The sequence below is a fragment of the Neurospora hispaniola genome (assembly GCF_033458365.1).
Source record: "Neurospora hispaniola strain FGSC 10403 chromosome Unknown B0T23scaffold_7, whole genome shotgun sequence".
NCBI lineage: Eukaryota > Fungi > Ascomycota > Sordariomycetes > Sordariales > Sordariaceae > Neurospora > Neurospora hispaniola.
In genome coordinates, this window is record NW_026944412.1 from 2,448,231 (window position 1) to 2,461,238 (window position 13,008).

The 13,008-nt window shown below is 50.1% G+C and overlaps 4 protein-coding genes across 4 annotated transcripts; 1 reads left to right on the plus strand and 3 right to left on the minus strand.

Annotated features, from left to right (window-relative positions):
* Window positions 1-1,843: 1,843 nt before the first annotated feature.
* Window positions 1,844-2,912, plus strand: B0T23DRAFT_220967 (Clr5 domain-containing protein). The gene is made up of 3 exons (XM_062833730.1): window positions 1,844-2,270; window positions 2,351-2,721; window positions 2,808-2,912. Exons 1-3 carry the CDS (start codon window positions 2,008-2,010, stop codon window positions 2,861-2,863), a joined length of 690 nt encoding a protein of 229 aa, XP_062690169.1. The 5' UTR covers window positions 1,844-2,007; the 3' UTR covers window positions 2,864-2,912.
* A 2,056-nt stretch (window positions 2,913-4,968) lies between these two features.
* Window positions 4,969-6,882, minus strand: B0T23DRAFT_431662 (uncharacterized protein; the record flags this gene model as incomplete). The annotated part of the gene is made up of 5 exons (XM_062840336.1): window positions 4,969-5,247; window positions 5,301-6,083; window positions 6,138-6,319; window positions 6,380-6,742; window positions 6,804-6,882. 5 exons carry the CDS (start codon window positions 6,880-6,882, stop codon window positions 4,969-4,971), a joined length of 1,686 nt encoding a protein of 561 aa, XP_062690170.1.
* A 2,159-nt stretch (window positions 6,883-9,041) lies between these two features.
* On the minus strand, window positions 9,042-11,284 carry B0T23DRAFT_387189 (P-loop containing nucleoside triphosphate hydrolase protein). The gene is made up of 4 exons (XM_062837670.1): window positions 10,753-11,284; window positions 10,260-10,675; window positions 9,560-10,194; window positions 9,042-9,500 (listed from the first exon to the last, which is right to left on the minus strand). Exons 1-4 carry the CDS (start codon window positions 11,061-11,063, stop codon window positions 9,480-9,482), a joined length of 1,383 nt encoding a protein of 460 aa, XP_062690171.1. The 5' UTR covers window positions 11,064-11,284; the 3' UTR covers window positions 9,042-9,479.
* A 508-nt stretch (window positions 11,285-11,792) lies between these two features.
* B0T23DRAFT_324064 (uncharacterized protein) lies at window positions 11,793-12,627 on the minus strand (the record flags this gene model as incomplete). The annotated part of the gene is made up of 3 exons (XM_062835389.1): window positions 11,793-11,847; window positions 11,899-12,060; window positions 12,134-12,627. The coding sequence occupies 3 exons, from the start codon at window positions 12,625-12,627 to the stop codon at window positions 11,793-11,795; spliced, it is 711 nt and encodes a 236-aa protein (XP_062690172.1).
* Window positions 12,628-13,008: the final 381 nt, after the last annotated feature.

The window sequence follows — 13,008 nt, forward strand, 5'->3', positions numbered from 1 at the left end:
GAACACGGAGGGTTTGGGCAACTCTTATGTCTAAAGAGCCGCTTGCGTGCTCTCAAAGTCGTACCCCCTTACGCAGGTCCAGACCGGAGCTCTGCTTGGCTCATGTGTTCTGGCTTGAATCGGAGATGTCGCACACAAGATCCTTGCAGCCATAGATCTTGACCTCTGCCGGGGAAAGAAAAGGCTAATTGTTGTGAGTTCGTCGATGGTGTAGATCAGTGGCAAAAGACAAACACCTACAGAAGATTAGCACTCATACCAGCATAAAATCCTAGTTTTCTGTGAGATGGAAGTATCACGCTGACCGTTTTTTCTTCTTCTCTCGGCAGAGGTGTTGATGGCGGGCCGTTCTGCTCTTCATGACTTCCAAAAAATTTCTTTTGGCCGGTAGAACCCGAGGACAGTCCAAGGGTGAGTAAGGCGTGGCGGCATGGGTGGGCGCCTTTGTGACGTGCCGTCGATCATATGAAGCTACCCACGTTTGTAGTGTACTATGCATAGTAGTGTAAATGTTGTACTTAACCTCGGGGGATCTCAAAACGGAATATGATGTCGTCGTCTTACAACATGGAAACGACGATTAAGCTTAAAACCACCGACAACACCATGGTGGGATCACCGCTCCTCGAATAACCTGACAGGAGACCTGGGAGAGTCGTCGATATCAATGCCAAGAAGCACAATGTTAACCCAACCCCAGGCTAATGTCAAGATGACAGTTGACTTCGAGAAGCACAAGGCCAACACGACAGGGCCGCGTTGACTCATGCATGATATGCCTGGTTGTGATGAACTTGGAGATAAGCAGGACTCCGCTGAGTGTCAGCCATGATCCTCGACGTCGTTTACACCACGATGGCAAACAAGACAGGCCATGATGCGCTGCTGTTGTGCTCGCCGACCAGCTCGGAACGAGCACCGCCGTCTGAATGGTAACAATGTCAAATCAGATCAGCGGTTGTGGGTGTCAAGTGGACGCAGGTTCTGGCCCAACGGACTCAACAGCATCTGGAAGCTTGATGATGGTTTTTGTGGGGAGAAAACCACCTTCATCGATTTGGCCACCAGAATGTCACCGAATTCCACATAAAAACGGCAGTAGGGGGGGTTATTGGAAGGATGTGGGTCGTAGGGTGTTGCCCCTCGGCAGTGTCCGAAGAACTTGTCAGGCCCATCGCACTGGAAAGACATTGCAAGAGCTGGGCTCCTGGGGAGCCTGTGATGCGGATGCTGTGGTTGGTCAGGGGCAGTGACCCCTTGTACCGGCGCTTGCATACCTGTAAACCAAACATGTTAACAATTTCAGCGACCCCCGGGTCTGATTTTCCAGCTGCCCAATTGCCGTCCCCATCGCCCCGCACCATGTTTTGATTTCTTTCAATCTGCATCACCACATCGCACACTCCGCCGGCTTTCTTTCCAAGGATTGCTCCAGCCTTATCCCCTCTGGAGCAACTTCGGCTTGCCACCCCCTTTCATTCGCCTACATAACCCCCCTTTCTCGACCTGTGACCATGTCTTCCCACAGCCGACTTGTCGTATCATTGGCATGCTGTTATCCCAAACTGGGAGACCGCCCGAAGTATCAATACACTATTCATCAGCAGCGTTGCAGAAAAATTTCACAGAATTTGCCAATCGTGATAGCCGGGGCCCTTGTGCGTTCCGGTCTTACCTAGTAGCATCTATGTTGGACCATCAAGTCTATAATGATATAAGCTTTGGGACCTCCCAGTGCTTCTCACCATCGTCCATGTTTCTTCTGTTGTGAACTTCTACCAAAAACATACATTCAACACCACATGAATGGGACCAAGCTCAAAGAGTAAGATCTTCACTATACACACACGAACTGCCGCAACAAATCTTCCGGGACATATCCACTCTTGCTCGACAAGAAACTAGGGTCACCAAGCACAGCAAACGATCATCTGCCAGACTCACATAACGACAATCGCCACCGACGGCCTCGATAAAATCCCCGGACGGGGTCCTCCGTTCAAATTGATGATGGCGCAACAACTCTACCTCCAACTTCATTACTCTGGCCTCAGCCCTACCACCGAGTTTCACTCACCCACGACAAACTACGACAGGACATCGTCATCGTCCTTGTCACCATCCCCTGTGATGACTGTTGGTACAGTCTTTAGGCCAACCAGACCTGAGGACTGGGAGCCATACCGGGATCTGATAGCTCATCTGTATACGACGATGAAGCTGAAGGATGTCATGAATGAGATGCATACAAGACACAATTTCAAGGCAACGTAAGTCTGTGCTTACGATTTTAAAAGTGTATCTCCAAAAGAAAAAGGAAAAGGAAAGAAAAGCTAACAATAATCGTTAGCGAGAAGCAGTATAAGACGCAGATCAAAAAGTGGAACCTGGACACCAAGTACACCAAGGCGTCCGAATACATGGCCATGATCAAGACCAAGAGGCGACGAGAAAATGAAAACCCACCAAAACAAACACGCTTCATTCTCCGAGGGCGACCCGTGGATCCAAAAGACATCAACCGGTTCGAGAAGCGGGCATCCAAGAAGGGAATGATAAAGGATGAAGAGCTCGCCTACAACGCCAAGGGTATGCCCCACAACAATCATCATTACGGTTGCTGCCAACAAGTTAACACATTCGGGTATGAAGAAGCAGAGGATATTGAAGATCTGGTTTACATCACTCCCTCACCCTCACCAGAGCCGAACTTTTCATCATGTAAGATCCCACTCGGTACTCACCGAGATCCCCTGACCAGCATAAACAATTGGAAACTAACACAAACTTTCTGGTGCCACAAAAAGACGCCCCTCCCCCACCTCCAACACAATACCAAACAACCGAATACCATGAGCAATAGCAATTAACGGGAGTGGGAGCTCATCATCAAGCACCCACGACGGACGATCTCATCGGGGACTGGCTGGCCCGCGGGAGATTTGCTACCACTACTAGTGCTAGCACCTCTCAGGAATATGACCACCAGCAGCAGCCTCAGTCAGCATACCCGTCGTATCCATCGTATACCCATCATCAGTACACGACGGCGGTCCAGAGCACTCATTCCCATATACAGCAGCAGCATCAGCATCAGCATCAGCATCAGCAACAACAACAACATAATCATCATAACCACCATCACATCTACAATGATTATAGCAGGCGATGATTGTAACGATGAAAGCAGAAACGAGGACGACCAACCTCAAGCTTCGCTCAAGAGTCGCAAGAAGCGAGAAGACAGGATAGCCTCTACGCCTGACTGCGAAGTACATCACCTCATTCGACCATTCTAACGTGGTCAACCCCTTCTATCCACACACACCACCGCAGTCACTTCACCTCCGAACACGCCACCAACCCACCACCAGAGGTGCTGATGACCAAAAAAAAACTATGCATATATAAATAGAAATAGACCTTTCTCAAGTCAAGACAATCGTGCTTCACTAACAAAATAAAATGATACCACGCAGTTTTTGATACCACAAATGCTTCGCTAGAAACTTTGCCGTGAAAGTCGTGTAACCAATTAAGATAGTTGCTCCCATTTAACCATCCAAAATCGGAAAGAAAGGAAAAATACCGACTCACGAGAAAAGAATTTGCCATGGAACGAACGGTCCCAGCTGACTTCTGATCTCCGGCATGCGAACCAGAACGGAAACGGCAACGGAAACTTATGTACGCAGGGAACATGTGTCAGTCCAGGTCCAGTCAGCCCAGTAGTGTACCCGGCGTCTTTGGGAAAGTTCCACGCATATTACTAGTCCGGAGACGGTGGTTTTCCGTCGGGGGAATAGCGGGGATGGGCACAGAAAGAGAGAAAGAGGGTAAGGGGAGGTACAGAAGTTCTTCTTCTTTTCAAATTTCTTTTCTTCTTTTCAAATTTCTTTTCTTCTTTTTTATTTTATATTTGACATCTCTTGTTCTGTCTTGAGGCGCGGAGTGAGGGGGCATGTCCTGGGACAAAATAGATGAGACCAGCCAACAGCTTAGGGAAACCAGCCTGCTGCCACCGCTCGTCAAGGAAAAAAAAAAAAAAAAAAAAAACAGAACAGGCCGTTGCAAAAGTGTGATGGGGGTTACAACAATTCGAAGAGACATCGGCTAGAGTCCCATTTGGATATTTCTATTCAGGAATGGCCTAGAACTCAAGATCAGAGGTGTTAGAAAGACGCTTGGATGCGTAGGAGGAGTATACCCACGGTATAATGTCAAATATCTCACCTAATTTGTCCACGATGAGGGGGAGCTGTTTTTATGGTGGCGTGTACAAGAGATCATCAGATGACTTTGTGGGGATTCACCAATTTCAAGTTGAGAACAAGTCTACATTCACTTGTCCTGAATTATACTACATCTCAGAACCCGATGTGTGTATAATTATACACTTTCGCTGTGTATGCCTGAGCTGACTTCAACAGCCGACAGTGTGGGGCGTTACGAAAGCGCAAGCGCCTTTGTTGAGGAAGAAAAAAATCCAAAACCCCTCCACCCCCCCCCAAAAAAAAAAAAAAAGAAAAAAAAACATTACACCTACACAGATCACTCGAAGCAGGAGCAAGTACCTACGTGGCAACATCATAATTCACGAGCTTCACGAGATCGACACAATGAAGGTATCTTCAAAGATACAACCGATGCATAAAATTCTCATGGGTTACTGATATCAAAATAACGACAAACTCCAGGACTGCCTTGGAAGTAATCCTTTGTACCTTCCTACTCAACCTTCCATGATAAATGCTAAACTGCATTACAACCAGTCCGTGACTCCCCCGTCTGTGTCATTTTCGTCCTCCGAATGGGGTAAATATTTCCCAAAATTTCCATCCTCTGCAATTAGGTTGTGAAAGTTCTCGTCACTTCATCACACAAGTCATCAACGTACCTTCGCCGTATGGTGAAGGTATCGAATATTTCTTTGATAGGAGACATGGGGTATCACGAGATCAGGTGAACTTAGAGCTCCTCCTTGATCTTGTCGCCAACCTTCTCGGCGCCCTTCTGGTAGGCATCAGCACCTTCCTTGACCTTGTCGCCGGCCTTGATGGCCTGCTTCTGGGCAGCATCAGCACCAATATGAAGCTGACCCTTGATCCAATCCCAACCGGCCTTCGCGCTCTCTCCGATCTTAGCAAAGACGGTCTCGGTCGGTGTCGAGGTTCCGTACTTGAAGTAAGTCCACTGACGGCGGGCCAGAGCACGGAGCTCGTTAAGAGTAGAACCTTGGGGGACAGGCTGGTAGATTGTGTTAGCAACTGTTGCGTATTGAAAGGGTAATATCAACTTACTACGCCATAGCTATCAAGGTAAGCCTTGAGATCGCTTTCACTCCAGGTATCAAAGGTCTGGGCCTTGGCAGAGTCAGTAGCCTTAGCGAGGTAGCTAGTAACTGAGGCGTAAGAATCGCCACCGGCAGCGGAAGCAGAGGCATATCCAGATTGAGCAGCGGCGAGCAGCTGGTCACGGGTAACACCGGCCTGGTTGGCGACCTTCTTGCTGGCGGCATCACCGTGGGCGAGAATATAGTCCTTCAAGTTGTCATAGGTCCAGTCATCGAAGGTCCAAGCAGTGTAACCAGAAGCAGCCTTGTGGGCATGCTTACGGGCCAGGGCGCGGAGCTCATCAATCTTGGAAGCCTGGGGGACGGGGACACCGCGAGCGTCGAGATAGGCCTTGAGGCGAGTCTCAGACCACGTGTTGATAGCCTTGTCGAAAGCATCCGCAGCAGCCTGGGAAGCGGCATCAGTGGCCTTGGCATAGTTGGAGCCGATGTTAGAGGTAGCAGCACCAAAAGCCGAAGAAGCAGAAGCAGAAAGGGTATCACCAAGGAGATCGGCGCGGTGCTTGCGGACAAGGGCACGAAGCTGGTTGAGCTTGGTGCCCTGGGGTACGGGAATTCCGTTCTTGTCACAGAAGTCCTTGAGCTGGGACTCGCTCCAGGCATCGATGAGCTTGTCGGTCAGGGTCGCATAAGCAGCTTGGGCGCTGGAGGTGGCACTGGCCTGTTGTTCCTTCATGCGGAGATAGGCAAGGCGGGAGTTGCGGCGAACAGTAGCGATAAGCTTGTCTCTCTGCAATGATGGTTAATGTTTGGTCGAGATCTACAGTCACGCATATCAACTTACAGTAGTGGGCTGGGGAGCAGGGATGCCATGGGTATCAAGCCACTCCTTCAAGTCAGACTCAGACCAGGTCTCATACAGCCAGTTGCCAGGGTAGGCAGCAGTCTCGCCAGCCTTTTGAGCGATGGTCTCGTAGCTAGAACGGGCCTTCTCGAGAAGGGTATCACGCTTACGGGGCTGGGGGACTGTGATATTGTTAGTACCTTAAGCGGATTTGCATAAGATGCGAGTACGATGAAGCTTACCTGGGATGCCATGGCGGTCGCAGAAGGCCTTGAGCTGGCTGTCAGTCCACGAGTCCAAGATCCAGTCCTTCACGTTGAGCCAGGAGTTGTGAGCCTTGTCCTCAGACTCATACCAGACACCCTTGACCTGGTCGATGAGAGAGTCCTTGGTGGAACCGGCGGAGTCCTTGGTCTCGATTCCCTTCTGCTTCAGGTAGTCGGTGAGCTTGGCAGTATCCCACTCCTTGTAAGGAGCGACCACCTGGTTATCCCAGTTGGACTGGACGAGCTTCTCAAGCTCCTTGCGGTCCGCGGGTGTAGGATAGGGGACATCGTGGTCGGAAAGCCATCTCTCGAGCTCAGTCTCGTGCCATTTGTTGTAGGCTGTGAAGAAAAGATCAGTCAGCGGGTGTCTGGCTAACAACAGAAAAGCGAGATTACGCACCAGCATTGGAAAACCACGAGCTGCCGTAGACAGCGTCGGCCACGAGGGCCAGGGAGAGGAAAGTCTTTGCGATCCTCATCGCGGACTGAGTTTAGAGGTACGTTACTATTGTCGGGGTGAGCAACGAAGACGGCGTGGTCGTGAGGTTGTTGTTTGAAGATTATGCACACAGATGGTGAGAGTATGTGGTTGGGGGTATCAAAAGCTGAGTCGTGTTCCAGTTCAGAAAAAGCAAAAGAGGAAGTCAACAGAAGAGAAGGTTAAATCGGCAGAACTTGTTTTGATGTTTGGTGTGCCCTGGGATTCCAGAAGACAAAGGAAGGAAGGAAGGCAGCTGCTGCGTTGGTCAAAACCAAGGGACTGAAGATCCAAGTGAAAACGAGGGGCGGTCATGGACGTCACTCCTGCCCGACTGGTGCCAGGCATTGTGTCGCGTCCTTGTTCTTTCACAAAACACAACAAACAAGCCACAACTGGCACCACGGTTTGGCAGCTGCCCAGTGTCACGTATTTGGTAGGAACACGAGCATGCCTACAGAAAACAAGAGTGGCAGGCATTCATTATCCACCACCGGCTCCAGAGTTTCTTGTACAGCCCCGTTTCGATCTACAACTGGCAGGAACAAGCTATCGTCTCGGTCCCTACGTACACAGATGCGATGCTCTGCGAAGGCAAGGTGGACGAGTGAGAGGGGAGGGGAAGCTCCGATACAATGACGTAATTGGCAGTCGCCGCCTGAACTCCCGCGTGAATTGCTGTTAGTTGAAGCTTGTTGCTGTCTGGCCATTGGTCTGCTGTCAATCTCTCATCCCTTCTCTGCCCTCGACAAACGAAGGCCGGCATCATCGTTTGCTCGTGTATCCTCCAGTCCCGTCACATCATCGTGTCACAGGCCAAAACCAAAACATCTTTTTCTGTGCCAAAGCAATGACGTCATGCTGCCGTCCCTAGTGACATTTTGGTGTTGGGCCCAGACCATTGGCGCCAAGACGCGCTAACATGCTAAGCTCTCTCGTTCTCCTAACCCTCGATCAGAAGAAAGAGATCCAGAACAAGCTGTCGTGAGCCAGATATTTGGATGGTAGATGGATGGCAGAAATTTGTATTTGGAAGCTGTTGTTCTTTCTGTTGATCTTGTCTATTACCCCACGATGACTCTGGATTAGTGTGAACTGCGGAAATGGAGTCTGATACTTGTTGGGGAGGGGGAACCTGACGGGTAGCCGAGTGTGATGCTGTGAGGATTTGCGACCACCGTTTCAGTCACCACTCATCTCGGTTCACCTTCAACGCGTGCAGAATTCAGGGTCGTTTGAGAGGTCATCCGATATCGAGATGCCACGTTATGCTCTGCAGTCACCTGTGCAGGGAATTTTCAAGTGTCTCAAAAGATGTTTGTACTCGGCAGGAATAACGGGATGGACTGATATTGATGCATGCCAGGGCACATCTTGCACTGAACTTCTCAGCGAGGCAGATGCTCATTCGAGCATCGCTGAACCACGATCCTTCACAACTGACAACAAAATCGCGAATTTTGTTTCTCTTTGATTACTTTGGCGCGCTATGAAAGTGTTTTTTTTTTTTTTTTTTTTTTTTTTTTTTTTTTTTTTTTTTTTTTGGAGATGATCCATCAATGGTTTCTTCTCACGAAAAAAAAAAAAGAAAAAAGAAAAACAGGTTGCGATCCATCCCTGATCTGGTCAAAGCCCAAATCATCTACCTAATCCAATAATGTTAAGGTTACTAGAGCATCTCGAGAGTCGTTTTCACAGGATCCCCTGGCGTTCTATAGTGATATTTCCTTCTGGTCGTTTCAAGTTTTGACATGCCACGTATTGGCGGTAGTGAAGAGGCAGAGTGGTCGTGTTGTTCTAACCGAGTAGTTCGGATTTGTCGGATACCAACTATGAGGGATGGTGCTCTAACGTGGATGCCAGAATCATGCGGAATTCTGAAAAAAAATGTGGTGAGAATTCAAAGTCATTGTTTAAACCATGAGAGATCTTTCTAGCAAACGACCTACACCTGGATCTTCATTCAAGCTGCAGCTCTTTATCGGGTTAGTTCTGAGGGCCAAGCTTTGGATCATCAGGAGCGAGTTGCAATCTGTTGTACTTTGTACAGTTCGCATCTTGAGCCACGAAGAAAAGGTGAGTAAATCCACATTATGGAAGAAGCGTTCGAAAATCAATAAATGAGGTGTCGTAGAAGCAGCAAACCAGCAACTCAAGGACGAAATGCAAGACGACATTGAAGAATGATCAAAATCCAACAACAGGTTGTCACAGTGTCAACGGACCATATACGGAAACCCGCGAAATCTGTTTGAGGCTACACCTAACATTTTAGTTTTACTAAGACGATATCAGGGCAGCGAAACCGGCGGACCGGAAACCATTTCACTGCCTAGAATGAGAGTACCGGGTAGGCAACATGACAGTAAGTCAACAAGAAGGCCAGCAAACATTGTTCATCAGAGTCATTAAGCCTCTGGGTTGTCGAGTATTTGGATGGCATGGCAAGTCATCAGAGTAAAACGCTTCATTATGATACAAGACATGCCCAACCCAACGCTAGCTCTATTGCATGCCGAATTTCTATGAACCGTCCATGACCTAGTTGTTTGCCGCAGTTCGGTCGTCGCTTTCAGTACGGTAGGAAATGCAATAACATTAAGCGTAGAAGTTGACAGTCTGAAAGCCCGGTCAGTAAGCAGCACACAAGCATTGGTTCTCTTAGGGAAAATACTCACTTCCTTCTTCTTGGCCTGCACCTCAGAAATAGCGTCAACGTAGTGTTCGTGTCCAATCTGGTTCTTGCCCATACGGAGGGCAATCATGCCAGCCTCGACACACACGGCCTTCAGCATGGCACCGCCAAACTCATCCGTGCTGCGTGCCAACTCGCCCCAGTTAACGCCGGGGTTGACCTTCATCTTTCTGGAATGAATCTTGAGAATCTGTGCGCGTGCCTCCTCGTTCGGAAGAGGGAACTCGATCTTGCGGTCGAGACGACCGGAACGAAGCAAAGCAGGGTCGAGGACATCGATACGGTTCGTCGCGGCGAGGACCTTGATGCGGTCGTCGGAAGCGAAACCGTCGAGCTGGTTGAGGAGCTCCAACATGGTTCGCTGGACTTCACGATCACCAGACTTCTCGCTGTCGAAACGCTTGGTACCGACGGCATCCAACTCGTCGATGAAGATAATTGACGGGGCCTTCTCTTTTGCTAGGGCGAAGCAGTCCCTTACGAGCTTGGCACCGTCTCCTATAAACATCTGCACTAGCTGGGGACCAGCAAGCTTGAGGAATGTAGCATCTGTCTGAGCGGCGCAAGCTCTGGCGAGTAGAGTCTTGCCTGTTCCGGGAGGTCCGTACATCAAAGCTCCTATTCCAGAAGTTAGCAGCAATACCACAGCAGCGAGTTTCTGCTCCATCTTGGTAAAGACATACCCTTGGGCGCCTTGATACCGATCTTCTTAAACCGTTCGGCTTCCTTCATAGGCCACACAATAGCCTCGACAAGTTCGTCAATCTGCTTGTCAAGACCACCGACATCTGTGTACTTCTCCTGAGGCTTCTCGTCGACCTCCATGGCCTTGACTCTGCTGTCGTACTCGGCGGGCAACGTATCCAGAATAAGGTACGAATCCTTGTTGACACCGATGAGATCGCCGGGCTTCAACTTCTCGGGGTCGACCAAGCCGATGAGAGGGAGGAAGATGGTCTGTCTGGTAGATGTCTTGATGACTGCCGATTTACCCACGCGCGTGGCATCCAAGTCGATGTTGGCGCCCTCTTCGGAGGACTCGGCGGTCGGGTCAAGGTCCAAAAGTTCAACGACATTTCCTACGAGATAGGGAAGTTGTCTGATGAGGCCAGCGTTAGTAGGGGAGGTTTGGCGGCTACTGAAGGCAAGCCTTAGGGGAGTGTAGGGGATGTTTACCGGTTGTTGGCAATCTTTTCTTGGTTCTCCTTGATCTTGTCCTTCATGGTAGCCCTCTCATGTGATAACCGCTGGTATTCGCTCTTCATGATTCTGGCATCGTTCTCGAGGAGGCGCTTCCGCATCAGGATGTCCTCTGTGCTCAAACTCAGGATCTCCTCATCTAGGATGTCATCGGCCTCGGGCTCGGCATCCTTCATCTCGGCATCGCCATCTCCCTCCTTCTTGTTGTTCTTATCCTTGTCCTGATCCTTCTTCTTGTCCTCGCGCTCACGGCGATCAAGGTCGTCGAGTTCCTCAAGGGTCGACATGGCTGACGCAGGCGGTTGCGAATGTGGGGTATCGGTAAGGAAAGTCGCAAGGGCGCAGAGGTCGGGTTACTGATCCTCTGTATGTAACCTCCACGGAATTTGAAAACGACGACGTGGAGTAGTAGTGGTGGTTGGTGATAAAAATCGCCGTTGTTTGCGTTGTGGTTGGGAGACCGTCGGTCGTGCTTGTAGTGCAGTGCTGCGTGGATGGTGGCAGTTGCGTGGTCGACATGCGGCACAGAGCTTCGAGTGCTGTCGGTGGTTGACCAGGAGCTGGGCTGCAGGCAAAAGCGCGACGTAACAAGGCCGGGTACCTAACGCCCCACAGTATGTACTTCAGCTCTAGACCCCACTCTGACCCCAGAGTGAACCAGCCACAGCTGACTAACCACGCGGCATCGGCCATCCAGGTTCACGGTTTCAACTTATTCAGTCGAGTTTCACTGCACGATCATTCATCTGCTGTGCTTCATTCAATTTCGATGTTCATGAAGTCTTAAACGGAGTTGACGAAAACCCTTGAGCTTGTCCCTTACGGGGAAGCAGCTCGACAACATAGGAATTGTTTCGATATATCCCTCATCGGACTAACAATGTACCAGCGCATTACATTAGAGTACGAGAAGGCTGTATTCACGCCTCTCGTCAAGTGTCAAGTATCAACTCTCCCAGGACAACCACGATGCCGGACTGATCCTGATGCCTTTGAGCCCCAATAACCACAGTCGTCTACTCGTCGTCCAAGATCCCGCTTGCTATCGGCCCAAAAATCGGTACTTCGTATCTGGAAACCAAGTCAGCTCTTGTCCACTTGTTTGGATCCCGAAAGACATACCTGTCTAACGTGTCGGCGTCCCTATAAGCATTAATGACCAGCCATCCTACCAACGCCAAATCCGCCAGAAATAACAGCCAGCTAAGGAAACTCGACCAAGAAATCAACAAATGAAGCACAAACAATGCCGTAAAAAGCAGACTGGACTGCCATGCGTGGAACCTAATCCCCAGTTCTACATGTCAGCAACGCTAACTCCTCGACCATACCGAGAGATGGGTCTTGTTTCACTCACCTGACATAATCACTCTTTCGCTCCAAAATCAACAGCAAAATCGCTCCCAGCGGCGGCACTGCCAAATACGCCAAACACGCCTCATAATCCAGCCTCAGTCCCAAGCTCGTATCAAACTCGGACACCATCCCCTCTCGAGCGCCCAGCGCATTGAAATACTCGCCCATGCTTCCTCCTACTCCTCCTCCTCCACCACTGCCGTTCCTACTGCTGAACCCAATGCCACTGCCGATCCCATTGGCGGTGCCGGGAGTAGCACTCGGACTTTGATACCTGCTGATGCCCTCACCCGACCAAGCACGATGTGGTTGTGGGTGTAGAAGTGGCGGAGGCGATACTTGCGCTGGGCGCTGTTGGTACTTGTTTCCGCTGCCGGGGGAGTAGGAAGAACGGCGGCCGTAGTCCCATGATGTGCGTGGGGAGGAGGTGGAGTCGGGTGGTGAGATGGTGCGCCCATGCTCCGGGGGTGCGGCTTGGTAAGGTGCAAAGTCCATTGTTTTGTTGTTCTTGTTTTGCCTTTCTCGATACGGTTGTGATGCGTAGGTTAAGAAATCTCGTGTGCGATTATGGGAATGCTCGTTTCGATTCGCCAGATCGTGTCGTTGTGTCAGGTATGTATCGTAGCCTTGCGTGGTGGTCCCGTAACTCGTTATCGTCTCTTCGTTCCGGCCGTTGCTCGTTAGTGGTTGTATTTTGGAAGTGGCTGTTGCTCTGCCCGCGGTTGGTTTTGGTATTGGGTTCAAGTTGACGCAGATTGCCGTAGACGACGTATGTATGGCAAAGACGACGTATGTATACTCTGCGAACGAGAGATGAGAGTTGGAATGGCACAATGCTCAAGTCCGTATCTCGAAGCAGAGGGTGGGTTGATGAGA